The 27,718-nt window shown below is 45.6% G+C and overlaps 1 protein-coding gene across 1 annotated transcript in view; it reads left to right on the plus strand.

Annotated features, from left to right (window-relative positions):
- The window catches only part of METAP2 (methionyl aminopeptidase 2), a gene marked incomplete in the record, with an annotated part of 66,620 nt that extends 49,341 nt beyond the window's left edge, over positions 1–17,279 (plus strand). Inside the window, 5 exon segments of the mRNA XM_078776292.1 lie at positions 7,004–7,098; positions 7,211–7,307; positions 12,598–12,701; positions 12,863–12,981; positions 15,666–17,279. Of these exon segments, the coding sequence (XP_078632418.1) occupies positions 7,004–7,098; positions 7,211–7,307; positions 12,598–12,701; positions 12,863–12,981; positions 15,666–15,918 (668 nt within the window).
- Positions 17,280–27,718: the final 10,439 nt, after the last annotated feature.

The raw sequence follows: 27,718 nt of genomic DNA on the forward strand, positions 1-27,718 counted from the left end.
CAACGAAATAAATGAGGGACGAAGCAAGGTGTAACATGGAGGAGTTGGAAAACAAGATGGGTGGTCAAATGGAAAAATTGGGGAAGAAATAAAGGAATCCAGGTGTGAAATAGAAAAGATGTTGGCAGCGTCAAAAAAGGACATGAAAAAGGCAGGGGAGGACATTGGGGGCAGGTTGAGCGGGAAGGTCACGGTGGTATGCGACGAGGTGACCCGGTGCGGAGAACGCATGGGGAGCGAGCTTGAGCAGAGGACAGCCAAGTTGACCGGGGCTACGGGAGTAGCGACGCGGGGTGTAAAGGAGCCGGCTATCGTCGCATTGGAAAATCAAATTTTGGGGGCGCCGGCGAAGGCTGAGTTGGAAAAGAAAATTTCAGGGGCGCCGACGATCGTCGAGGTAGAAGAAAAGACGGGGGTCGAAGAGACAGAAAAGAAAGGGAACAAATCACGGGAGAAAGTTATGGAACATGTACAAAGTTTGTGTTTGCATCGTGATGCCGTGCTTGCTAACGAAATAAAAAGTTTGCAGGTGCTGGCAGAGAAGGAGGGCCCCGAGGGTGAGTGATAATGGCGCAAATGTGGTTGATGCGAACGGGTGCTCGGCGTGCTTGGGAGAGAAGCGAGACCCGGGCGTTTGCGATGGGCCCATTGTGCGGTGTACAAGTGAGGGTGGTACGATTTGCGAAGGGCCCATTGTGTGGTGTGAGAGGGAGTGCGTGGAGCGAGAGGGTATTATGGAGTGTGTAACGGAAGAGTGTGCACCAGAGTGTGCGAGGGCCGAGTGTGTAACGGAAGCGTGTGCACCAGGGTGTGCGATGGCCGAGTGTGGAAAAAAAAAGTGTGCACCGGAGTGTGAGCGAGAGTGCACACCAGAGTGTGTGGAGGAGTGCACACCGGAGTGTGTGTGGGAGGAGTGTGCAAGGGCCGAGTGCACTGGAGTGTGCGATGGCCGAGTGTGTGGAGAGAGAGTGTGCACCGGAGTGTGCGATAGCAGAGTGTGTTAAAGGTGCGTGTGTGCCTGAGTGGTGTACACCAGAGTGTGCACGAATGGAGAGTGAGGGGCGCGTGTGCGCTTGGGTGTGCGAGTGTTGAGTGGGTCGCGAGGTGTGAGGACGCGGCTCAAGCATCGACACCGACCGGGGGGGTAGAGCTTAGCGGGACGAGTAGCGAACGCGAGCCCCCGGTGAGTTGTGTGCTGCAGGGACTGGAGGGGATCGGTGCCGCGTCGGTCTCACGAGGACCGGCGTGCACGATTCGTGCCTCCGGCCCCCGCACTTTATGGGTGGTGCCGTATGGCGGCAAGGGCGATCGGCCGGGTTCAAGGGGAGGTAGGAGTTATCGGAGCCACGCACCCTGTCGGGTGAGGTGCCTTGACCGTGGCCGGTTGGGTCACCGTGCGTGGGACCGCGAGGTCCCGCGCAGGGATGGAGCCCGGCACTTGGGCCCATCCATCCCTCCCCCCTTGGATCAAAAATGCCGGACGGACACTCCATACAGGCGACCAACCACCCGAATGGATCGCTCGGCCCTTCGAGGCCGAGCCGTGACAACGAACCTCCGCATGGAGGGGCTCATAGTTTAGCGGACTGATGAGAGTGGTGTACCCCACGTGGGGGAATGGTACTGACCATTCCTCCCACGTGGCGGGGGGGGGGGCATGAGCATTCGTTTAGGGGGATGGCAGTGTTAGGCCCATGGAGGGGCCAGCAATGGTTGCTTACATGGGGCACCGAAGCTAGCCGAGGGAGGGCTAGGATAACGATAGGAATTTAGAAGACAGTAGGGACATGACATTTAAGTAGTGACACCTGAACTATAGAGGGGATGTAGAGAGTTTAGGTGGATGTTAAAAGAAAGGGAGTGCATAGTGTAAAGGGACGACGGGGAAGCACGAGTTTTAGGGGAAATTCGGTAGATAGATGATGCTGTGTGTTTGGCAAATTGTGGTTGAGAATAACCGGAGTTGTGTGTAAGAGCAAATGGAATTGTGTTTTTGGTGCGCGAGATAAATGGTGTGAAAGTAATGGTGTGGAGTAAAAGGTGTGGAATGCATGGTGCGAAGGATTGAATGGGGGAGGAGTGGAACCCATTCACGAAAGCCCGGGGTGGGTAGTTTAAAGCCAGGTAGAGGGCATAGGTAAATTGTATGGATATTGACACCTGTGGTGTGGGTAGTAGCAAGTAGTGCTTTGTTGGGTGCATGAGTCAGTGACATGGCTAGGCGTGTGGCTTAATTGGTGCCTGTAGTTATTGAGGCACTCCGCCACTGGTAGTTTGTCAGCCAGGTGAGGCCGTAGGTAGGCTCTGGGAGCCGGATAGGTTAGTTGTGAGTGGGGCCCGAGGATCCAAGGGATGGACCCGGGTTGCCCGATGCCAAGGTGGGCATAGAGGGGGTAAGAGCCAGGGAGGGCCTTCCCCGGTTAGGTAGTCGCGGGAGGTGGCTTCAGTGGCGGAGGTGCGCAGGTAGGTAGACCTGCTGGTGGAGCCACACGACCCAGCCCCGAAATTGTGCGAAAGCACAATGTGAAAATTTGTGGGAGTGAGACCCAAATTCGGAGGGCACCACAGTGTGGGCAATGGGAATTCGGGTTCTTAGAACCACATCGTTTAAAGAGGCCGATTGGCAGGGTACGACCCCGGGTAGTTTAAAAGTGTAATGTCATTAGTGTAGTTAGGATGAGAAATCCACTTCGCACCATCCACAGCCAGTCACCGAGGAGGACGAGCTCCACACCGAGGCTCTGTAAGCTGATTGAGTAGTAAGACGCATCATGACGTAAGTAGGACATTGTTGTGTTCCATCCCTTCCTTCCTGGAAGGGATTGGGGGACGGATTTGGCATCGAGGGGGATATGGGAGACGAGACGTAGAGACTGATTGTAAATACAAGGGGGGCTAGGGTAGTGTCGCTGACGGTGGGGGTACGGACGGCTCTTGATGAGTTTGCTCTGCTCGTGCTACCGCGTCCCTCGCACCGCACCAGGCATGGTGGTGCCTGGTCACCTTGTTTTTCATGTGCCACTGTGTCCTTTCCGCTTGCTTGTTGTGCTTCGTCTTCCCTCCCCGCCCCAGGACCATTTTGGAGGCCGAACTGTGCAGCATCCATTCTGCACCGTTGCACCTGTGCAGCCAAACCGTGCAGCACCTTGCTACCAGTCATTTTGCTGCACCCTTGCTACATCTGTGCAGCCGAACAGTGCAGCACTTTGCTGCCAAACCCACCTTGCTGCACATTTTGTCACTCATGGACCACAAGCCTTGTGCCCTCGCACCTCTGCTGTGCAGCATCTTGCTGCAAAATCATCTTGCACCTTCGGACCACTTGTTGAGTGGCGCTGATGCCACGCAGTTGGACCACATGGGAGTGGCCCTGCTGGCAATGAAAAATAAAAGCATTATTTGCTATTGTGTGCCAGGTATGAAGAAGATGTGGAAGCTTAGATGGCCCTGATGCTTCATATGGCCTGTATGCCGGTTAGGGCCAGCTGGTTTTGTTAGCCGCACACAGAAGAAGCAAGATGCAAGATGCAAGCAGCAAGTGCCATTTATGAGTGTGTTGTGTTTTTCTCCCCTCCAATTCTCTCTTCCTAAAGTACAGGTCCTGGGTCATAGAATTGTAAATAAAGTAAGTTCTGTGCATGTACATATAAGAATGTGCCCACCGGCTGTGTGTAGTTTGAAATTCCAGAAATACTCGGGTAGTTGTGGGTGTGAATCTGTCAGAGCAGCTGCTCAACGCAATAGGGGGGACATAATTCGTGTTAAAAATGTCGCACACATGGGTTAGAATAAATGCTAGAGGGATTACACCTATGTGTCACATTTAAAAGTCAGGTTAAATTTGCATACCAGGCTCTACCGGTCGTTCCATTGTTGGGGTAGACTCGGGAAGAGTCTGGTGAGAGAGGGGTGTAGTGTTACTGTTTTGTGAATAAAGAATGACACCCCCTCGTAGGTAGTTGCACCACAACATGTAGCCTCGCTGTAGTTCAGTTATTTCTTAGTAAATGTAAGCGGTCTCCTTTCCTGTGTTAGTTTGCATTGAGCAGGCCAGTAAGTGTAGGCCTCAATTGGGCTAGAATGCCATGTGCTCGGCCTGGAACAAGTCTGGCAAGGCCGAAGGGAGGAGCTGCAGCGAGCCGCCAATCAGAGCTCGAGGGGAGTGGCTCACCATGGCAACGAGAGGAGGGGCATGGAACATTCGGGTAAGGCCGGGGAGGGGCCATATAAAACCGTGCCCCGAGCCCCCCCCCCCCCACCCCCCCCCCCCCCCCCACCCCCCCCCAGCGTCAGAATCGGTCAGAATCGGTGAGAAGCAGAACGAGTGAGAGGCTCCCCGTCTGAGCTGCTGTCCCACCACGAGTGGATTGAGTTGCTTGTTATAGTCTCTGTACACGAACTCCCCGTGCCCTGCGCTCTGCTGCTGCCTGTATTAATCGCGCTGTGTGAAGATGACCCATTCCGGGCCACAGACGCGCGATCTCCTTGCCTGTGCTCCCAGCACACGTGCCGTGAACAACCGAGGGCCACGCCGGGCGAGCTGTCTGGAGTGAACGGCCCCAGGACGCGTTTGGGCACGCGAACTTGTTCTTCCTCCTTTTCCCTGCGTGAGTGAGTGGGCCCTTTGTCTGGGTATAAGTTAAGACTGCTTAAGTGCCTGCTCTTTGTCTTTTCACCCTGTACATTGTAAATAAACCTGTTCTTCCTTCTATTTGATCGTCCCCGTCAGTTCCATCTGTTGGCCTAGCATCGCACGAATAAAACCACTCGAATCGGGTTCAATAAAAGTAACGGCACGAGTCACGTGATACGCAAGCCGCTCGGCGTACTCGATTAGCGTGGCTTGTGCGAGGTCCGGTCCCCGTTTTCGTGGCAGCGTGCGTACCAAAGGTACGTGTGGAATTGACCCGATACCCTTTTCCACGCTTGCTGCGGGAATGACGACTCGGCCTCGTGGACACGATGACCCGAGGGGGGAAAGTGGTTTAACCCCCCCTATGTACGTCGACGGGCTTCGGGAGATCCGCAACAATATTGTCCTGCGATCCCTTCGGTTAATGCCAGGGTTCGCAGATGACCCAAACGGACTTAATGGAGGCGACGATCAAATACGGATTAGGCTATGAAAGCACGGGTGAAAGAATGAAGAGGAAGAAGCGGAATCGCTTACCTCCCGGCTCGTGCGCGCCAGCGTCTTCAACTTGGAAAGTGATAAACTCAGAACGGGTTTAAAACGAAATGGAAAATAATACAAGGGTTTATTCGAAATAAAGATCGGGACAGGGAAACGCGATGATATAATATAATTCTAAATTGGGACGTCCCCACTCACACTTCGGATACGAGACAAAGGAAAATTAATTAATAAAATAACCGTCCGTCGTGTACTTGTGAAATGTGGTGCGAGCTTCTCTGTCTGTAGTCTGTGTGTCCGTCGTCCAACGCGGCTCCGTCCGGCCCCGCTTGTGTGCCACCAGGCCTCGAGTGACCCGCTCGCCCCGGCCTCGTCTGTTCAGCGGCACGCCTCGCTCTAAGCACCGCACACCGCACCAACGCAGGGCTAGCGATCTCCACGCGAAGCCGATCTCCAACACGAGGCCGATCTCCAACACGAGGCACAAAGAGATACAGGAACGTCGAGAGCGCGGGAGGAAGGAAGGAAACGAATCAGCCCAGGCCAGCAGAGAAGAGCGCAATTCCGGCGAGCCTGCAGTTTTACTGCTCGCCCTATGACGTCAGGCCTTTCTTTCTCCAACCAGCGCTGCGACCCTCGTCTTCTAGAACGTTCGCACTCGCTGGCTTTCTTCCATTTGTCGAGTGCCTCCTGCTCCAACCAATCACCCTGTTCCCTCGGCGTGGCCGTAGCCTGCCACGAGGCTGGTTGCTAGGCCAGCTGGTGGTGTGGCTGGCTGCGGCCCCATCGGCGGTGCTCTGGCCTGGCTTCCTGCCTGTTTCCCAAAGTCGTTGTGGTAAGGGAGGGGAATTATTTAATGAGTGCACTAAGGACCTATATAAGTGTTTAAATGAGTGCGTTGCCATAAGGGACACAGGTTTGGCGACAGAGGGGACGACGAACAAAGGAATCTTATCCATAATCCCTGTACTACTTAGCACGCCCCGCTCCCTCGTGGCGGGGACACCAATACAGCTTATACCGACATCCCGGGCTAAACATAGAACTTATTACAAGGTTGATTCCCTATCGCGACAGTCGAAGCATGATACCTATTCAGATCTATCTGACTCTATATATCACTCTACCCCCCTGACATAACAATATGTAAACAGGTCCAGGTCTATTTTAAATATGTAAAGAGGTCTATTTTAAAAATGTAAACAGGTCTATTTTTAATATGTAAATAGGTCTATTTTAAATATGTAAACAGGTCTATTTTAAATATGTAAACAGGTCTATTTTAAATGTGAACAGGTCTATTTTAAATATGTAAACAGGTCTATTTTATATATTTAAACAGGTCTATATTATATATGTAAACAGGTTTATTTTAAATACGTAAACAAGTATTTTAAATACGTAAACAGGTCTATTTCAAATATGTAAACAGGTCTATTTCAAATGGGTAAACAGGTATATTTCAAATGGATAAACAGATCTATTTCAAATGGGTAAACAGGTCTATTTCAAATGGGTAAACAGGTCTATTTCAAATGGGTAAACAGGTCTATTTCAAATGGGTAAACAGGTCTATTTCAAATGGGGAAACAGGTCAATTTCAAATGGGTAAACAGGTCTATTTCAAATGTGTAAACAGGTCTATTTCAAAAATGTAAACAGGTCTATTTGAGATGTGAATGGGGAATATAACTATTTTACAGGAATTTTTTGGAGGGGGTGCTGTTGCCCAATACTGATTCACGATGGGAGTATCACTTGCATAGCCAATCCCCAAAGTTGGATCCATTACTGTTTCTGACATTGCTGCCACGTTTTGCTCCATATTATGCACTTTGACTATCGACTAATGCAATTGGCCTATTACAGGTCGAATCATCGATTGTGCTTTCACTGTGACCTTTAACCCCAAGTATGACAAGCTCCTTGAAGCTGTGAAGGATGCTACCAACACTGGAATAAAGGCAAGGTCTTGCACAAGTTTCAAGCATTGTGAATACAAATGCTATTGGCACAGAGAGAATCATACGGACATTCTTGTAACAAATGTATTTTTGTCTTCAAATATTTGCGCAGATGGCGGGGATTGATGTACCTTTGCGTGATGTTGGGGAAGCAATCCAGGAGGTGATGGAATCTTATGAAGTAGAGCTGGATGGAAAAACTTACCAAGGTATGATGCCACTGTTTCACACTTACATCACAATTGACAAACTCACAGCAATACTCGACTGTCGAAATGATGTAATCTGGCCGCAGAATGCTTGGTGCGCATGTGCAGAAACCCCATGAAACTGCTTTGTTTGGGACAAAATAAAGTATTTGAATGTGTATGAAACAAGGGTTGTTACCTGTAATTGCTCACAAAGCTGTAAAATAATCCGAAGTACTTGGAAAAGTACCTGAGAGAAAGGGCTGTGCCTCTGCACAACGAAAGACTTGGAGAAGCTTCTCAGCTCGCTGAATGGGCATCTGCTCATACTGCAAACTTCTGACCATGTGCAAGGCCTGAGTGGATGGACGTGTGCTACACAAACCCATGGTGATAAATGCTATCAATCATGTTGGGAGGTGGGGAGCTACAGGAGCTGACCTGGCTGGATATTGTGTGTGTGTGTGTGTGTGTGTGTGTGTGTGTGTGTGTGTGTGTGTGTGTGTGTGTGTGTGTGTGTGTGTGTGTGTGTGTGTGTGTGTGTGTGTGTGTGTGTGTGTGTGTGTGTAGGTGTAGGTGTAGGTGTAGGTGTGTGTGTGTGTAGGGTGTCCCATAAGTTTGGATCATCATGAAATGAAAAAATAATTATGAATCACTTATTTTGCCCTATGGTTCCAGACTTATGGACACCCATCAGGAAGTTTTCACATCCCTTGACTTTTTTCACATGTTCTTGTGTTACAGCCTGAATTTAACATGGATTAAATTGAGATGTTTTGTCACTGTTCTGCAATTTTTGTTTGAGAATTTTTTCCAAAATAATTAAAAATGAAAAGCTGAAATGTCTAGTCAATAAGTATTCAACCCCTTTGCTATGACACTCCAAATTGAGCTCAGGTGCATCCAATTTAGTTTGATGATCCTTGAGATGTCTCTACAATTTGATTGGAGTCCACCTGTGGCCAATTCAATTGATCGGACATGATTTAAAAAGAAACATCTTTCTATACAAGGTCCCACAGTTGACAGTGCATGTCAGAGCAGATACTTTACCATGAAGTCCAATGAACTGTCTGTAGAACTCCGAGATAGAATTGTGAGGAGGCATACATCTGGGCGAAGGGTATAAAACAATTATTTCTAGAGTGTTGATTGTTTTGGCTTTAATTTAAGTCCAATTTTGTGGCGATTGTTCTGAACTGTTCTTCATTCTTGGCAGACAGGGACCATGACTCATGGTAGATAAATCCCGTGCAAAAGTACTGTGTGCGGTTGAAGTCATTATTTTGTGTTATTGCATTTCTCTCTGGATAAAGTGATGTCATGTTATTTTTTTGTATGGTAAGCTTTGTGTTGGCTTAACGGTTAAGGTTACCTTAACGGTTAACCCCCCTCTCACTCCCCCTCCTCAAAGCGTCCTCCCCGCTTCTTCCCCCTTCAAACTCTCACCTCCATCTCCCCCAACCTTCTGCCTCGCTCTTCCCCCTCCTCAAATAACACCTCATTGTGGCTCACCCAATCACCATCAAACCTTTTGTCCGCCCCATCCTTCCCTTTCTCCGAGCTATTCTGAAATCTCTGACACACCTTCAACAGCTCTCCCTACCTCTTCCACCTCTTCCACATCTTACCCTACCCCTCCTCCCCCCTGTTCTGTATCTGATGCTCCCCCTTCCTCTTCATTAACGGTATGGACCTCAAACATCCGGGGCCTTCGTTCAAACTTAACTGATCTCTCCATACAGGTTGCTTCTGTCAAACCAGACGTGATCTGCTTAACAGAAACTTTCCTCCTTTATGATGTCTCTGATTCCATAGTATCTCTCCCGGGCTACTCCCTCCTCCGGTATGATAGACCTGAGCCTCGTCCTGGAGGCGGGGTTGCTATCTTTATCAAAAACTCTCTTCCTCACTCGCCCTGCACTGCACTCTCTCCACCTCACCCCCAGGAATACCTCTGGCTACGGCTTCCCCTTCGCTCCCACCTCTTGTTCATATGTGTGTTGTACCGTCCACCAAACAGTGATGACTCCATCTACATCTCGCTGTCTGATGATATGGACCAACTTCTATCTACTCATCCCAACTCTCTCTTCCTCATATGTGGTGATTTCAACTGTCATCATGCCAGTTGGCTGGGTGTGGGTACCTCTCTCACCAGCCATGGCTCCTCAGCAAAGGACTTCTGCGACTCACTGGGACTGACACAATCTGTCAATTTCCCGACCCGGATCTCAGTCAACGGAACATCTTCTCTTCTGGACTTGGTTATGACTAACTTCCCTGAAAATGTCTGCTGCTCTTCTTCTGCTCCGATCGGATCATCTGATCATGTCCTTGTTAAAGTGGACATCTCGCTGACCATCCTCAGGGAGCCTGCTCAGCGTCGACGAGTCTGGCATTTCACTCAGGCCAACTGGCACGGTCTTCAAGCAGCCATCAATCATCTGGACTGGTCTCCCATCTCTACCACTTCTGACATCAACTCATCCTGGGAATTCTTCCAAAGTAAATTGCTCTCTCTCATGCACAGATTTATCCCATCTCGTCTTCAGCTGTCATACCCTTCCTCCCGTCCATGGTACACGGAATCTTGTGGTGAGGCTGTTGCCCAGAAACAACTTGCCTTCGTCTCCTGGAAAGCAAATCCAACGGAAGGAAATCTCATTTCCTTTCACAAAGCCCGAAACAAGTGTGTGTCCACCCTCAGGAGAGCCAGGAAACAATATCTCTCCGTTCTCAAGACCGAACTCTCTTATCTGTCTCCCTCTTCCAAATCCTGGTGGCGTCTGGTCAAATCCGTTTCTGGTGTTTGTTCCCCCTCCATCCCCTCCCTGACCTCAAACGGCTACACAGCTGACTCCGCACGTGAAAAAGCTGAATGCCTCAACTCTGTGTTTGCCTCTAAATCTTGTGTCCCAAACCCATCCCTCTCTGTACCCACCATACCCAGTCGTACCCTGCTGCTCCTGGACTCCGTGTCCTTTCCTCCTGACAAGGTGGAAAAGTTTCTGTCAACCCTCGACTCTGATTCTGCAACTGGACCCGACGGCATCAGCCCACGGGTCCTAAAATCCTGCTCTGCTGCTCTATCTCACCCTCTCTCTGTTCTCTTCACCCTCTCTTTTGCTCAAGGTCAACTGCCATCTGCTTGGAAATCAGCCAACATCACCGCTTTGCACAAAAAAGGTGCAAAAACAGATCCTAGCAACTACAGACCAATCAGCCTTCTCCCAATTATCAGCAAAGTCATGGAATCCATCATTGCTTCTGATATGAAATCTTTCCTCTTCTCCAATGGCTTGATCTCTGATCATCAATTTGGTTTCAGACCAGGTCACTCTACTCTGGACATGCTGCTTCTGCTGTCTCAACAATGGATGGAGGTCCTCAATGCCAAACAGGAAATTAGAGCTGTCTCCCTCGACATATCACGTGCCTTCGACACGGTCTGGCACCCTGCTCTGCTCACCTAACTCTCCTCCTTTGGTATCCATGGAAATCTCCACGCATGGCTGGCGGACTTCCTCTCTAGTCGTCGTCAACGTGTGGCCCTGAATGGGTTTCTCTCATCTCCTCTTCCTGTTCAGGCTGGAGTTCCCCAAGGCAGTGTTCTGGGCCCCGTGCTTTTTCTGGTCTTCATCAATGATCTCTCTGACTCTCTCGAAAATCCTCTCTATCTCTTTGCTGATGACTCCACTCTCTGCCGCTCCATTCCTCTTCCCTCAGATCGGCAGTCTGCTGCCTCCTCACTCTCTGAAGACCTGGACAAAATCACAGACTGGTCAAACAAGTGGAACATGTCTTTCAATCCTGACAAATCTCACACTCTTACTATGTCTCTCCGAAAAGATCGACTGGACAACCCTCCCATCTACTTTCTCAACAATCCTCTCCAAGAAGTTCTGTCGCTCAAGATTTTGGGTCTCACTATCTGCCATGATCTTTCTTGGGAAAACCACATTTCCAAGCTGGCCTCCAAAGCCAGTCGCCGACTGGGCATCCTCCGTCGTGCGAAGTCCTTCCTCGGCACACCTGAGCTCCTCACCACATACAAGGCTTTCATCCGCAGCTCAATGGAATACTGTTCTCCCCTATGGGCCGGTGCTCCTGCCTCACACCTAGCTCGGCTTCACGCTGTTGAAACCAAAGCTTTCAGAATTATTGGAATCTCCCGCGATGAAGCTATCTCTGAGGGCCTTTCACTCACTCACCGCAGGCAGGTAGGTGGTCTTTCTGTCTTCTACCGACTCCTCTCCGGCCTTGCACCCCCAGCTCTCTCTGTGCTCTGTCCCCCAAATATTCCTACAGGTCGCACAAGATCTGCCAGCAACCCTCTGATGGTTAAACTGCCGAAATCTCGGCTCTCCGCTCACCTTCACTCTTTCATTCCTCTTTTCTCCCGCCTCTGGAACAAACTCCCTCACTCCCTTCAATCCCACTCCTCCCTCCAGGTCTTTAAAACAGCTGTTCACCACCATCTCTTATCTTCCCCCATCCAAAACCTTGATCTTTTCTACCCCCGCTAATTCACCCCAGGTCCACCTTGTTTGAAATTCCAACTTCTTTCCTGGAAGTCCTGGCAGTGTCCATATGTTTTATACCTCTCCCACTGCCCCCTTCCCACGCCCCCCCCCCCAAAGCCCTCGCCCTCTCTCAGATCTCTCGATGTCTCCATGTCTCTCGGTCCCTGCTCTCAAATGTTGTGTTTGTGTCCTTCCCCCTCTCTCCCCATCTTGTCTACCGCTCCCTATGTTATATGTTTTATGTGTCGGTTTGTCTTTCTGTGTGATTAATGTTCGCTCTTTCACGAGCCTCGATCTTGTATACAAAAAAAAAAAAAAAAAAAAAAAAAAAAAGGTGGCTGGCTTAAGATCTTAGGGTCTTGAGCTTAAGCCCCTGTTGTGCCGTTAAATAAGACCAGGTGGGTGACCCAGCCTGTCCTCCTTCCGAGGCCTGCATAATGAGTACCGGCTTACTGGAAACGGGCACTGCATCAGCGGCACAGCTGCTCTCCTGGCAGTAATGGGATCAGCAGCCAAAGGCTGCATACGAAATTATGATTTTCGTGGTTTCCTCCATTGAGCAGTCTTTGGCAAGAAGCATTCCTGCTGTTTATATACAGTATAAATAATTTACTTGGAATGTATTCTATCCCTTGATGTTTTCACCCAAATGATCTTCCATACAGCCCCTGGCCCTCCCCAGTAAAGACAATCAGAGTAGTTAACACCATACTTTAGCTAACTTACCAAGGTAGGACTCGTGTTCTTGCATACAGTGTGTTGCTATTTTGATCATTCCCTCACAGTGAAACCCATTCGGAACCTGAATGGCCACTCGATTGGCCCTTACAGAATCCATGCTGGGAAAACGGTGCCCATCGTGAAGGGAGGAGAAGCCACGAGAATGGAGGTATAACCGTAAGCTTATTTGAGGACTCGAGGTCATAATCGTGCTGGCTCTGAAAATATGGTGTTAAAGTATTTTGAAAGTCTCCAGATCTCGTCGCATACCTCAGTGTTAATAACATGTGTTAACGAGTACTTGTTGAAAGAATGTGCTTCTCTGTGCAGGAGGGTGAGGTTTATGCCATTGAGACCTTTGGCAGCACAGGTAAGGGTGTTGTTCATGATGACATGGAGTGCTCTCACTATATGAAGAACTTTGATGTGGGTCAACATGTGTCACTCAGGTGAGTTGTCCACTTAACCTTCATCAGGCACTCCCACCCCCATTCCTTCCTCTCCTTCAACCCCCTATCCTACCCCACTGAATAATTTCAATTTATGTCCGCTGATTACAAAGCATTGTCGGTAGCTTTTTGTAATCGCGTTTCGATATCCAATGAGAGAGAGAGAGAGAGAGACAGACAGACAGACAGACAGACAGACAGACAGACAGACAGAGAGACAGAGACAGACAGACACACTGTGAGAGAGAGAGAGACTGTGAGAGAGAGAGACTGTGAGAGAGAGAGACTGTGAGAGAGAGAGAGAGAGAGAGAGAGACAGACTGTGAGAGAGAGAGAGAGAGAGAGACTGTGAGAGAGAGAGAGAGAGACTGTGAGAGAGAGAGAGAGAGAGACTGTGAGACAGACTGTGAGACAGACTGTGAGAGAGACTGTGAGACAGACTGTGAGAGAGACTGTGAGAGAGACTGTGAGAGAGACTGTGAGAGAGACTGTGAGAGAGACTGTGAGAGAGAGACTGACTGACTCGGAAAGACAGGTTCGATATTAGGTGATGCCACTACCTTGAATTTTGAAAATAGAGTACATTGTTTGAACACGTTGATGATTACATAAATAAAGGTAAAAGGGCAGGAAAAACTGGAAATGACTGAACAGACCGAGATTTTCGAATTGGTGAAGGAAATGAGAAAGAGGCCACCGGCCTTTGCTGCGATTGAAGAACGAACAGACCTGATCCTGTGATTCCTTTAGGAATCGTTTTAGGTAAAAATATTTTCTGAATTTGGCAACAGGAGGGGATTTGGGGTGGGGAGGAGCGATATTATCCAGCTGCTGGGAATCTTTGGTCACAAAAGTTGGCCTGCCTCGTGCGCAGGTGTGTTGTCGTGAAGGAGCTTGCCTTTGATCAACATCCTTTGGTCAACATTCCATCGGCATCCCAGAAAATTGAGGTCATGATCTTTCTGGTTGAGGGTCGAGTGCAAACTCTCTTGTTCACTTGTGCTTCCATTGCATGGACTGTTGAAGCCTTCTCTTGACAGAGAATATCGTGGGTGGTTTGCCATTGCTTTCCACAGTGAGACGACAGGAATTTGGAATTTGGCAGGTTGACTTGTACACAGTGGCCTCTTCTGGAAAGGCATTTGGGGATCTTTAATATCCCTCAGCAAATGTGAGCAGCCATGGGCACCCAGCGTAATGTCCCGTCCAATGGACGACACACTCGCTGACGCGAAGGCATGAGCGATTGTAATATTCTTAAAGCTTGTGTTATTACTCCCGCATTCGTGTGTGTGTGTGTGTGTGTGTGTGTGTGTGTGTGTGTGTGTGTGTGTGTGTGTGTGTGTGTGTGTGTGTGTGTGTGTGTGTGTGTGCGTGCGTACGTACACAAGATATCTGGAAACGTTCTGAACGGATTTGGATGAAAGTTGGTGGGATGATTGCCCTTGGGATAAGAAAGAATTAATTAGTTTTTGGTGAAGCTCAGGATATTATTCCCGATCCAGGAATTTTTTGAAAGATTTTTTTACCATTGAAAGACAGGGCTCATTTTTTTTTAACATTATCTTCTATATATTCTATATTTAACATTGTGATATGAAAATAGTTTTCATATTTGTTGTAAATGTAGTTTAAACTCGTGGTTATGCGTTCGAGCGGTGTATTTTTTTAGCAGCGTCGTCTTCAATGTTCTTTTTTTTCTTTCTAATAAAGACATGTTCTGTCATTTTAAAACCACGAAAGTGTGTATTAGGTTTCCCCGTTTCATAAAATGTATCGTTTGATACGTATAATGCTTTAAAACTGTTTTGTTTTTGTTTTTTTACCTCAGAAGAGATCAACATTTAGCTCAGCGAATGTCATTTGCGGTGTCAGTATTTGATGAACTTATAAAGACTTAGTTCCAGATTTATCAATGGCTGAGGTATATTAACAAACGAATAAAACAGATTTGGCAAAATTCCAACTTTTTTTTTTTAAGATCGCATATTCAAACGGTTGTGAGATGCTGAAGAAGAAGAAACCTCGCATTGGCTTCCCAGACCAAATAAATAATTCTGGTTCTGGCTCTGCGATTTTCAGGTTTATTACTCCCGCCAGGGAGTAACGCATTCGATCGTGTCCGTGTGTGTGTGTGTGTGTGTGTGTGTGTGTGTGTGTGTGTGTGTGTGTGTGTGTGTGTGTGTGTGTGTTCGTATGTTTGTGTGTTTGAACAAGATATCTGGAAAAGTTCTGAACGGATTTGGATGAAAGTTGGTGGGTTGATTGCCCTTGGGATAAGGAAGAATTGATTAGTTTTTGGTGAAGCTCAGGATATTATTCCGGATCCAGGAACTTTTTTTGGAAATTTTTTTGGGAAAGATTTTTTCTGTTTTACTGCATTAAAGCTTTTATTCTTTTTCTTAAATGATGTTTTTCTCCTCTAATTCCGAGATATATCAAAATTAATTCTCTGACAGGGCTTACTTTCTTTTTCATTTATTGTTTTGGGGAGAGGGGATGTTAAACAAAACGTATTATTCCAACTAAACCCACGGCGGGAGTATGCGCTCTACTGAGTGGCGTTCTAGTTTCCTTATATACTTGTTTCAATTATACTAATTCTACTAATAGTTTTACTTATCCTTGTGTTATTACTAGGCCTAAAAGAGCCAGTTTACATTGCCCCTTGTTGAATCCAACAGGCTGTCGCGGGCGAAGCACCTTCTGAATGTGATAAATGAGAACTTTGGGACGCTGGCCTTCTGCCGACGCTGGCTGGATCGCCTCGGGGAGACAAAATACCTAATGGCTCTCAAGAACCTGTGCGACACCGGAGTGGTAGATGCCTACCCGCCTCTGTGCGATGTGCGCGGCTCGTACACGGCACAGTTTGAGCATACTATTTTGCTACGGCCTACCTGTAAGGAGGTAGTGAGCCGTGGAGATGATTACTAGGCCAGAATGTTTCGCCTGCTGCTTTCTCCAATGGGTTTGAGAATATGACTTATGTACTTGGCATTTCACTGCAGGAGTATCCCCTGCATAGATAGCTATTTGGCCGCACTAGGCGCACAGTAATTATATATACTCCCAGAAAAGGTTTTTCTTCCTGGTTCAACTCTGCAGCAGATAATTTTGATTTAATCTCTGCAGGAATGGGTCAGTGATTGAGGTTTTTTTTTGGTTTTTCTTTCCTTTTTTTTTTTTTTTTTTGCTGTAAACGTCCCTTACACACACGTTTCCCCCACCCCTGCTGGTAACTGCTTGTGATAGTGCAGTTTCTGCACCTTGTTCATTGAAATGGCGTTTAAACTATCACTGACGGGTTGCTGATGTATCTCAGTCGCTATTGCACTGTTTGATACAGTTGGCTCATAGCTTTTCATTATTCAGGTTTAGTTTCTCCCCTGCCTCCTCCTCCTCCTCCTCCTCCTCCCTCTCCTCCTCCCTTCCTTTTTCCTCTCTCCTCCTCCTCCTCCGCCTCCTCTCTCCTCCTCTCACCTCCTCCTCCGCCTCCTCCTCCTCCTTTCCTCTCTCCTCTCAGTTTTGCACGAATTATGCATGATAAGCGTATTTCACAAAACTCAAAAACTGCAAACCCGTAACCTGCCAGTCATGGCTTGTCGACAAACATGAGATGAGCTTGTTTGGTTCCTGGTTGTAATTGGAGAGAGAGTGGGGGGGTCGTTCTTACTTCACGTCAAACAATACCGAACCTTTTTATAAGTTGCTTATTGAGCACCATTTGAGTACAAAACAGTCACAGTTTTAGCTCTTCAGTTTCTCCATGGTGAGGAATTGAACGTAACTCCTTGGGAAGAATTTTCCAACGTGCTGCTGTGACATCATAGTTATTGTACGTTTTGGCTTTGATTTGGGCAATAACACTGCCTTTTAACAATGCGCCTGTCGTCCACCTCTTCCAAAGAATTGAAAGTTACCTTTTTATTTGTTTGTTTGCAGTTGCCATGTATGGCAAAGTCATATTGCTAATAATACTGGCATTTTAAGAATATGACCGTCCTGCCATTTATTACGCAGTTTCCAGTCGACAACTGATGGCATAACTGTCCAATATCCATAACATGTTGACCTGACACCGGCCTCATTTCACCTTTTCTTTATAAACCCATCACACTTGCATGCCAACGAGGACGAAGAAGATTAATAATCCATTTGAACTCAGATTTCAGCATTTTTATTTTTCAAGACATCCATTCACTCCGACTTGTTTTACTGAAAGTGTGCATTTGAATTTTCTTAACGCAAGAGAATCAAGTGTATCATAATAAAACCAATGTGTTGCTTGAACCTTTTCCTTCATTGTTGCACAATGTTTCCTTTGTATGTAAAAACGCCGATTTCCATCCATTCTGAACGTTTCATTGATATAATTTTTGGTTCGTCCATCTGGTACAGTCCCATTACGACTTGCAGCACGTGTGATTCCAGGCATTGGAAGGACATGACATCGTTCATCCCAACACTTACACCTTTGCAACAAAAGTAAATGGAATCTCAACCTCATAAACACTTGAGGTCGAGACTGGGATTAGATGAAGCTAAAACCAAGCTCCATGTTTCCATCAGCAGTAGCCTGAACCATGATACTAACCTGGCAGGTTTGAAGGATCAATCTTCCTGGTTTTTAATCAGCAAATGTATAATTCTGTTGAGTTGAGATGCTGCAAATCCACCCTCGAGATCAGAACCCGCTAGTGGAGATTGTGTCTTAATCTATCTCTGAAAATGGGCCACATTCGCCGGAAGGTAAAAGGAGAGGTTTATTTTTTTTATTTTTTTTATCTCGCTCTTTTGTCATTTTTCAGGCTTACCTCAAATGTGGATTGTTGTTTTGCATTTGCCTTTACCTACTGCCAACGATGCAAAGGAAAGGGAGAGATGAGGAACAGTAAGTCCCTGGTTAACATTGTTTCATTATTGCGTTGCTCATCAATTCAACAACATACTTGTTTAAAGTCGTTCACTGTTCCGTTAAAATGTGTGCAGTTGATAATAACAGCAATTTCGTCTGCATCAAAATGCTTTAAAACCTCTAATTTCATACCAAACTAATGGTTTTCCTTGTTTTAATAAAGCTACAGTATAAACAATACAGTGTATAAGCCGCACCGTAAATACCAGTGTTTAAGCCGTACAGTAAATACCGGTGTTTAAGCCGTACAGTAAATACCGGTGTATAAGCCTTCCAGTAAATACTGGTGTTTAAGCCGTACCATATTAAATACTGGTGTATAAGATGTACTATAAATACCGGTGTATAAGCCGCACCGTAAATACCTGTGTTTAAGTCGAATCATATTAAATACTGGTGTATAAGCCAAGCCATACAGTAAATACTGATTAAGTCATACCATATTAAATACTGGTGTATAAGATGTACTGTAAATACCGGTGTATAAGCCGCACCGTAAATACTGGTGTAAAAGCCGTACCATAAATACTGGTGTAAAAGTCGTACCGTATTAAATACTGGTGTAAAAGTCGTACAGTATTAAATACTGGTGTAAAAGTCGTACAGTATTAAATACTGGTGTATAAGCCGCACCGTAAATACTGGTGTTTAAGTCGTACCATCTATATTATAATAGGCGAAGGTGATTCTGTTGGACGTCTGTCCGGGGGTGTGGCTTACTCGGTTTGCAGAGTAGCTCCACCCACTCCTTCTCGAATAGCTTTGAGGCCTGTTTAGTTAGGCCCGTGCTGTCTTTCTCTCTCACACAGGTTTATTTCAATTCTAATTCGATATATCATTTCATTTTTCGCAGTCGCTAACATAGTTTTAGACTCGGTTGAAAACAAACGGGAAGAAAATCCGATCCGATCCTTCGGATCTTGAGTCTCTCCCACGCCTTTATCTCCAATCTAACTCACCATCTGATTTCATTTTTATTGATGGTTTTAGACTCGGTGTCAGCAACGCGGGAAAACGCAGAGATATCTTTTTAAAAATACACCATATCACCGCCCAACACCGCCAACAAGTATCATACACCGCCCAACATGACACAGACGGCAACATGTCGACATTATCGCTTTTTCTTTAAACCGAGTGAACCGAGCTGAACCGAATAAACCGAGTGAATTCACTGAGCGAATTTCATCCAATTCCACCGAGTTTCATGAAATTACCGAGAGATATTTCTTCGTTTTTATTTTATTAGTTACCAGCAGAAGTACCCAGCGTTGCCGGGCGGGGGAGGAGGGAAGGGCACGTACACTTTAAACATGTATATACATGTGGGATATATACATGTGTACGTGTGTGTGTGGGACTGGGACTGGGCGAATGGATGAAAGAACAAATTGATAAACATAAAGTACCAAACACACAAATGGCTTTATGGTTGGAGGAGGTAGAGAAACATGTGAAAAGGAGAGTTGTTGATTTGAAAAGAAAAGTTCGAATCAATAATCCGAAGGTAATTTTAAACAATCCAGAGACACGTGATTGCTTAAGGCAGCTTCAAACACAATATGTTATTGTTCCAATTGACAAAGCAAATAATAATATTGCATTTGTATGTAAAACATTCTACATTCAAACACTTTTGGAAGAATTGGGCTTAGACACAGGAATTTCAAAGACCTACAAAATAAGTAACGATAACAAAACAGACTTGATACAACACCATACAAATCACTCAACGGTGAGAAGACTGCTAGTTCCGGATAAACACCATAAATTACCATTCATTTACTGGATCCCAAAAATGCACAAACACCCTTGTAAGATGAGGTTCATCATCGCAAGTAGAGAATGTAGTTTGAAACCTTTGTCGGGCAGTATTACAGCGGCAATGAAACTAATCTATAAATGCTTAAAAAACTACCATGAAAAGTGAAGTTTTATTCTGGTATTAAGAAATTCTGGATCATTGACAATTCCAAACCGGTAATCAACAGTGTCCACAACATTAATAACAAGGGTGAAGCAAAATATCTTTCAACCTTTGATTTTTCCACATTGTACACAAACATTCCACATGATAAGCTGGTAACCGCATTGGACAGAGCAATAGATAAAGCATTTGCAGGAGGTAATAGAGTATACATTAATGTATATCAAAACAGAGCACACTGGTCTGTAAAGGATAATCAATATTCATGTAGTTTTTCAAAAAGTAAACTCAAAGAAAGTATTCGATTTCTGCTAAACAACAGTTTATTTACATTTGGCAACAAGATGCTCCAGCAGACAGTGGGCGTACCCATGGGTTAAGATCCGGCCCCTTTCTTTGCAAATTTGTTTCTGCACATGTACGAGTTTGATTGGGTCCAGAACATGTGCAGGAATAAATTAACAACTGCACGAAGATGTGGAAACATCTTCAGGTTTATTGATGATTTGTTGGCAATTAATGATGGATTTATATTTGAGCAGCTTCATGATGACATATATCCAAAAGAACTTGAATTAAAAAAGGAAAACCAAACTTCCACTTCAGTTTCCTTTTTAGAATTACAAATTGATATCCATAATAATAAATTTCACACCAAATTATTTGATAAACGAGATGCATTTCCATTCCACATTGTCCAAATGCCTTTCTTAGACAGCAACATTCCCAAAAAAGCTATTTTATGGTACGGTTGCAGATGAAATAATTAGGACTGTGAGAGCAACCACACACAGCTCTGAACTGGTCAATAAATTACAACAACTAGTCAGACGTATGTTAGCGCAGGGAGCTACAGTCGGTCGATTAAAACAAGTTTTCTTTAAAATCACAAAACGTCACCAAATCGAATTAGTGAAATACAATACGAATAGTAAAAATATTATTGATGAGATCTTTATGTAAATACAGTACAATATAATAATTAAATATACTACAAATCAATGTTGCTAAGAATCAGTGGTTGCTAGGATATGGCAGCATGCCAAAAACCGTTAAAATGACAATTTGAACATTCTAAGTGTACAATATAATATTATATTACAGTACAATATAATACAAGTACAGTACAATATAATATTATTCATGAGATCTTTATGTAAATACAGTACAATATAATAATTAAATATACTACAAATTCATGTTGCTAGGAATCGGTGGTTGCTAGGATACGGCAGCATGCCAAAAATCGTTATAAATGACAGTTTGAACATTCGAAATAGAGTTTGATCGAGAGGTAGGTGGTGTGGTCATGCTGTTTGGTCGATTGATGTGTTTAAGGGTAAGATGTGAATGATTTAATGATATTATCATATTATAGAGTGTGTAAGGAAAGTTATAAATATATGATAACACATTTAATCCTATTGCAAGTAAAGTTGGGATAAGTGATGTTGCATTGATGGGTTGACTGACTGCCTGGACGCAACTGAGGTTGTGGATCCACTGATTTACCATCAATTGATGTGGATCCATGATCGAGGTTGTGGATCCGCCGTTTGGAGAGGTCCTGGGCTGAAAGGATCGAAACCTCGAGGAAGAACGGTGCCCAGCTGATGATCCATGCCGTCGGGAAACTAGTCAGTTGCTTACGGGTTGACGTTCTTGCTTTAGGTGGAGAAACTATGTTTGAGGTTTACAATTTAAATAACGTTGAATATGGGATGTTGTAAAATTAACATCATTTACAACAATCCTTTAAATTATTTAAGTTTAGGAACAACCGATACTGTACAAAATTAATTGTGTGTGTGTGTGTGTGTGTGTTGTGTGTGTTGTGTGTGGTGTGTGTAGTGTGTGAAGTGTGTGAAGTGTAAGAGAGGGATAGAATTGTAAGGAACAGAAATGAAAAAAACGAGATGTGTGTGTGTGTGTGTGCACACACACGTGCATATATATGTGTGTGTGTGCGTGCATATATGTGTATGTAGGCTAACCCCCGCTCTAGCAGGGAAAATGGCCTTAAAATGCATGTTGTTGTTGTATGTGTATATATATATATATATATATATATATATATATATATATATATATATATATATATATATATATATATATATATATATATATATGTCTGTGTGTGTGTGTATGTGTATATATATATGTGTGTGTGTGTATATGTGTCTGTACGTGTGTGTGTATATGTGTCTGTACGTGTGTGTGTATGTGTTTTTGTGTATGTGTGTGTGTGTGTGTGTGGAGATGTATATATGTGTATAATGTGCATATATGTGTATATGTGGATACATATGTGTATACATATGTGTAATGTGTATATGTGTCTGTACGTGTGTGTGTGCGTGTGTCGATGTACGTGTGTATGTGTATATGTGTGTGGGTGTATATGTGTGTGTGTGTGTGTGTGTGTATATGTAAACATGGGCCGTTGTGTGAGGAGGTATTGGAGAGGAAAATGCAGAGATATATATTTTAAAATCGCGCCATGATGATAAACGAAAATACACCGCCAAAAATAACAGTCGACATATATTTAAAATTCGTCACACACATCCATGCCTGTGGGATTCCCACGGGTGACCCCGCTAGTCTATATTATAATAGCCATAGGTGATTCTGTTGGACGTCTGTCCGGGGGTGTGGCTTAGTCTGTTTGCAGAGTAGCTCCACCTAGAGTCCCTGTATAAAGAGAGTTGCGCCATGCGCTGACCCGAGATTTCTGGTCACGTGATTTCGTGGCGCCATTTTGTGTCTAACTTCACCGTGCGTGAACGTCAGCTTGGTACGGGAGTGTTGTTTATTGCCAAACAAAATGACTGGTTGTTCTGCTTTTGGTTGTTCAAACCAATCTGGGAAATATAAGATGTATAGATTTCCAAGTGATAAAGTCAGAAGACAAATTTGGGAAGCGAAAGTCAGACGAAAGAGCTGGAAAGCGATCGACTCCTCGAGACTCTGCCAGGTAGGCCCACGCCGCTTGATGATCGATGTTCAAAAGCAAATTCTATCTGCTCGGTTTTTTTTTGGTTGTCTGTCCGTTGAAACCCCTTTTAAAGGGAAGTGATTTGTGTTTGTTTATAATCTTCAAGGAGCTGACCAAAAATGCATTTCCGTGGGAAGAACCCTGCTCAATTTTTTTCGGGTAGTCCTAGGGGACCGCATATTGTCATTGATTGATGAAATGTCCCGGTACAGTGACATTGCCTGGTCTGCGGTTGGGTAGTCTGCGGGCAATGTCACTGTACTTTTTCAGAGGGAATTAATTTTGATTTTATAGGGGTGGGAAACCCATGGTCCGTTTTGTTTTCAGTTGTCTGTCCGTCCATTCAAAACGTATTCCGAGGCAAGTTATTTTTTTGGTTTAAAATCTTTAGCCTAATCGGCAATCTTAAAAGCAATTTTAGGGGGGGACCTGCTCAATTTTTTTGCGGGTTGTGCAGCCATCCATACGTCCAAAATTTGACGAGTTATTGTTTGCTTTGTACAGTGCTCATGCGTCTTGTGGCATATTTGCTCAAATATTTCCCACCCCGGGATTTATGGCCAAATTGTAGTGATGGAAGATTTTGCACATTGGACAATCCCTATATATTTAACCTGGTGACAGCTATCGTTCCCAAAACATACAATATTTCTAGGTGATTAATGCAGTAAAACAGGTGTATTTGTGTACCCACATTTAAAACTGGCTCAACTTTCAAAAGCTGTTATCCCTGTTTGATATCAATATACATGTGGTCGATAGAGCTAGCGATTTGTCTGGCCATCTTCCGGAAGATTGTCCATGTGATTTTCTGTTGTGGAAGTACTAGTACATGACAGCTCATTAAAATTTAACTGTGTTGTGTTAGAATAAAAATTTCAATAAATAAATACATCAAGGACACTCATTGTATGATTGCAGGAACATTTCGATGTGAATCAGTTTGAGAGGGGGCGAGCTGATGACAAAAAGAGGTTGAAGTGCTCTGCAGTTCCAACAATATTTAGCTACCGGAAACCCGTGAAGCTGCGCAACTCCCCCAAGAAGCGTGGACCGTCCAGAACTGAGAGACTACATCTACCAAACTTGTCCGACCACACCTACTCCACTCATGAACGTATTGACTCCTCAAATGAATCTCAATGGAAGAATTGTTTTATTTATTACAAAATCATGGCTTGTAATATGCATTGCCATACCACTTTTAATATCATCACACAGCTCTTTTTCACGGCAATAGCTGAGTTTTTGACAAAAATATCACCTGTATGTAATAATAAGACTAAATATGTGTAGCAAATTTTTTTTTAGCAGGTTTAGAATATATCACCCCATATCGCGAATGTACATGTATATCTAATCCGACACACTTAGACACAAAATGGCGTCCAAATTTGAGTTGACACAACTCTCTATATACAGGGACTCTAGCTCCACCCATTCTTGGAGAGGCTTCATGTAAACAAATATCCACCATTTTATTAACTCGAATAGCTTTGAGGCCTGTTTAGTTAGGCCCGTGCTGTCTTTCTCTCTCACACAGGTTTATTTCAATTCTAATTCGATATATCATTTCATTTTTAACAGTCGCTAACATAGTGTTAGACTCGGTTGAAAAAAAAACGGGAAGAGAATCCCAAGAAAGTTTCCGTTTATAGAACGAAATGATTTCTCAAAGGCCTGTAAACTAAAGCCCATTTTATCGAATGATTTAATTTTTATCGATGGTTTTAGACTCGGTGTCAGAAATAATTGAGAACATTCACGCACGCACGGGAAATTGCCGAGATATATTTATAAAAATCGCGCCATGATGATACACAAAAATACACCGCCTAAAATAACATTCGGGGAAAATGACATATATAAAAAAATCGCTTTTTATTTTCGTTAAGATATATTACTTTTACGTTTAATGAGAGTCGGCACAAAAACGACATATATATCTTCGTTCTTTCTTATTTCATTCAACATTATTATCCGGAAGTAAAATATGTTTCAGGAAATTACCGAGAGATACGTCTTCGTTTTTTTTTATTAGTTATGTGCACATACACTTTAAATAGGTTTGGCAATAGGGGTTGGCGAGGAGTGTGAGGAGGTATTGGAGAGTGTGCGAGGAGGCATTGGAGAGGAGGTATTGGAGAGGAATGCGAGGAGGTATTGGAGAGGAGTGTGAGGGGTTGGAGAGGAGTGTGAGGAGGTATTGGAGAGGTGTGCGAGGAGGCATTGGAGAGGAGTGCGAGGGGTTGGAGAGGAGTTGGCGAGGAGTGTGAGGGGTTGTAGAGGAGTGTGAGGGAGGTATTGGAGAGTGCGAGGAGGCATTGGAGAGGGATGCGAGGAGTTATTTGAGGGGAGTGCGAGGAGGTATTTGAGGGGAGTGCGAGGAGGTATTTGAGGGGAGTGCGAGGAGGTATTGGAGAGGAGTGCGAGGAGATATTGGAGAGTGTGAGGAGGTATTGGAGAGGAGGTGTTGGAGAGTGAGGGGCGATTGGAGAGGCGAGTGAGGCACGATTGGAGGAGAGTATGAGGAATTGAAGACGAGTGTGAGGGATTTGAGAGGAGAGGAGTGTGAGGGATTTGAGAGGAGAGGAGTGTGAGGGATTGGAGAGGAGTGTGCGGGATTGGAGAGGAGTGTGCGGGATTGGAGAGGAGTGTGCGGGATTGGAGAGGAGTGTGCGGGATTGGAGAGGAGTGTGAGGGATTGGAGAGGAGTGTGCGGGATTGGAGAGGAGTGCGCGGGATTGGAGAGGAGTGCGCGGGATTGGAGAGGAGTGCGCGGGATTGGAGAGGAGTGCGCGGGATTGGAGAGGAGTGCGCGGGATTGGAGAGGAGTGCGCGGGATTGGAGAGGAGTGCGCGGGATTGGAGAGGAGTGCGCGGGATTGGAGAGGAGTGCGCGGGATTGGAGAGGAGTGCGAGGGATTGGAGAGGAGTGCGAGGGATTGGAGAGGAGTGTGAGGGATTGGAGAGGAGTGCGAGGGATTGGAGAGGAGTGCGAGGGATTGGAGAGGAGTGCGAGGGATTTGAGAGGAGTGCGAGGGATTTGAGAGGAGTGCGAGGGATTTGAGAGGAGTGCGAGGGATTTGAGAGGAGTGCGAGGGATTGGAGAGGAGTGCGAGGGATTTGAGAGGAGTGCGAGGGATTGGAGAGGAGTGCGAGGGATTGGAGAGGAGTGCGAGGGATTGGAGAGGAGTGCGAGGGATTGGAGAGGAGTGCGAGGGATTGGAGAGTGCGAGGGATTGGAGAGGAGTGCGAGGGATTTGAGAGGAGTGCGAGGGATTTGAGCGGAGTGCGAGGGATTTGAGCGGAGTGCGAGGGATTGGAGCGGAGTGCGAGGGATTGGAGCGGAGTGCGAGGGATTGGAGAGGAGTGCGAGGGATTGGAGAGGAGTGCGAGGGATTGGAGAGGAGTGCGAGGGATTGGAGATGGGTGCGAGGGATTGGAGATGAGTGCGAGGGATTGGAGAGGAGTGCGAGGGTTGGAGAGGAGTGCGAGGGTTGGAGAGGAGTGCGAGGTGTTGGAGAGTGAGGAGTGATGGAGAGGCGAGTGAGGAGTGATGGAGAGGAGAGTGAGGCGCGATTGGAGGAGAGTGAGGGATTGGAGAGGAGTACGAGGAGGTATTGGAGAGGAGTGCGAGGAGGTATTGGAGAGGAGTGCGAGGAGGTATTGGAGAGGAGTGCGAGGAGGTATTGGAGAGGAGTGCGAGGAGGTATTGGAGAGGAGTGCGAGGAGGTATTGGAGAGGAGTGCGAGGAGGTATTGGAGAGGAGTGCGAGGAGGTATTGGAGAGGAGTGCGAGGAGGTATTGGAGAGGAGTGCGGGGAGGTATTGGAGAGGAGTGTGAGGATGAGTGGTATGAGGGGGGTCACATATTATGTGAAATAAATAAGTTGTGTTCATTACACCATTTTAACCATTTTGTAAAATTTAATGTGCAGCATCTAAATCAAGATGTCCAAATGTCACACACCATACCCGTGGTATTCCCACGGGTGACCCCACTAGTAGTAAATACTGGTGTATAAGCCCACCGAGTATGTACAGTATAGGCCTTGTATACATCGATGCACGATAACATCGGTTCTTGTGTCACCCTCTCCGATCTTTGGTGTTTGACAAGTAGTGATCCATCTGACTAACTGCCACGTGTTTATCTTACTATAATTCACCAAATGTCCGTCCGTCCGTCTGTCTGTCTGTCCGTTCGAAGGTACCTATCGAAGGTACTTATCGAAGGTAAAAACTGCTGAACCTATCGCAACGATATTTTGGGTGGGTAATCCTGGGATCTCCAGGAGTAAAATAGGCTATTTCGTTTTCCCAATTTCAGCTTTGGTCTCCAGAATTCTCAGGTTTGGACTCCCGCATAACATTCGCGTTCGCATAACGTTCATTGTGATTATGTTTTCATTGTGACGATGTTGTTTTCCCGGGGGCCGCACAAACGGCTGCACGGCTGCACTGATCGAACTCGGTGACCTCGGACAAAGACCTTTTATAAGGACACGGGGTTGAATCCCTGCTTGAGAGAATTCCAGCCCCCTCCCCGCCATCACGGCCGTCTCTCCAACTTACAATCCAACAAGATATGCGGAAAGGACGACCCAAAACCAATATAAACATCATTCGTATATAAACATCATTAAACGTAAATAATGACCTCGACCAAAGTTCAAACGACATTTAATCTCTACATGAGAGAATTCTACATAGCTATTTGGGCGGTGAATACGCTAACAGATCGCTGTCTCCATCGATCTTGCCAAGGCCGTAACACCTATCGGCTCAAAATCCTTTTTAACTGTTGACTTGGTAGTTTTTACAATGAAGGAAACACTAACAATGTTGTTAAAAGTTTATTTTGTGATTAATTGGATTTATGTTGTTTGGAAT

Source organism: Myxine glutinosa, chromosome 4, assembly GCF_964187855.1.
Source record: "Myxine glutinosa chromosome 4, kmMyxGlut1.1, whole genome shotgun sequence".
Taxonomy (NCBI): Eukaryota; Metazoa; Chordata; class Myxini; order Myxiniformes; family Myxinidae; genus Myxine; species Myxine glutinosa.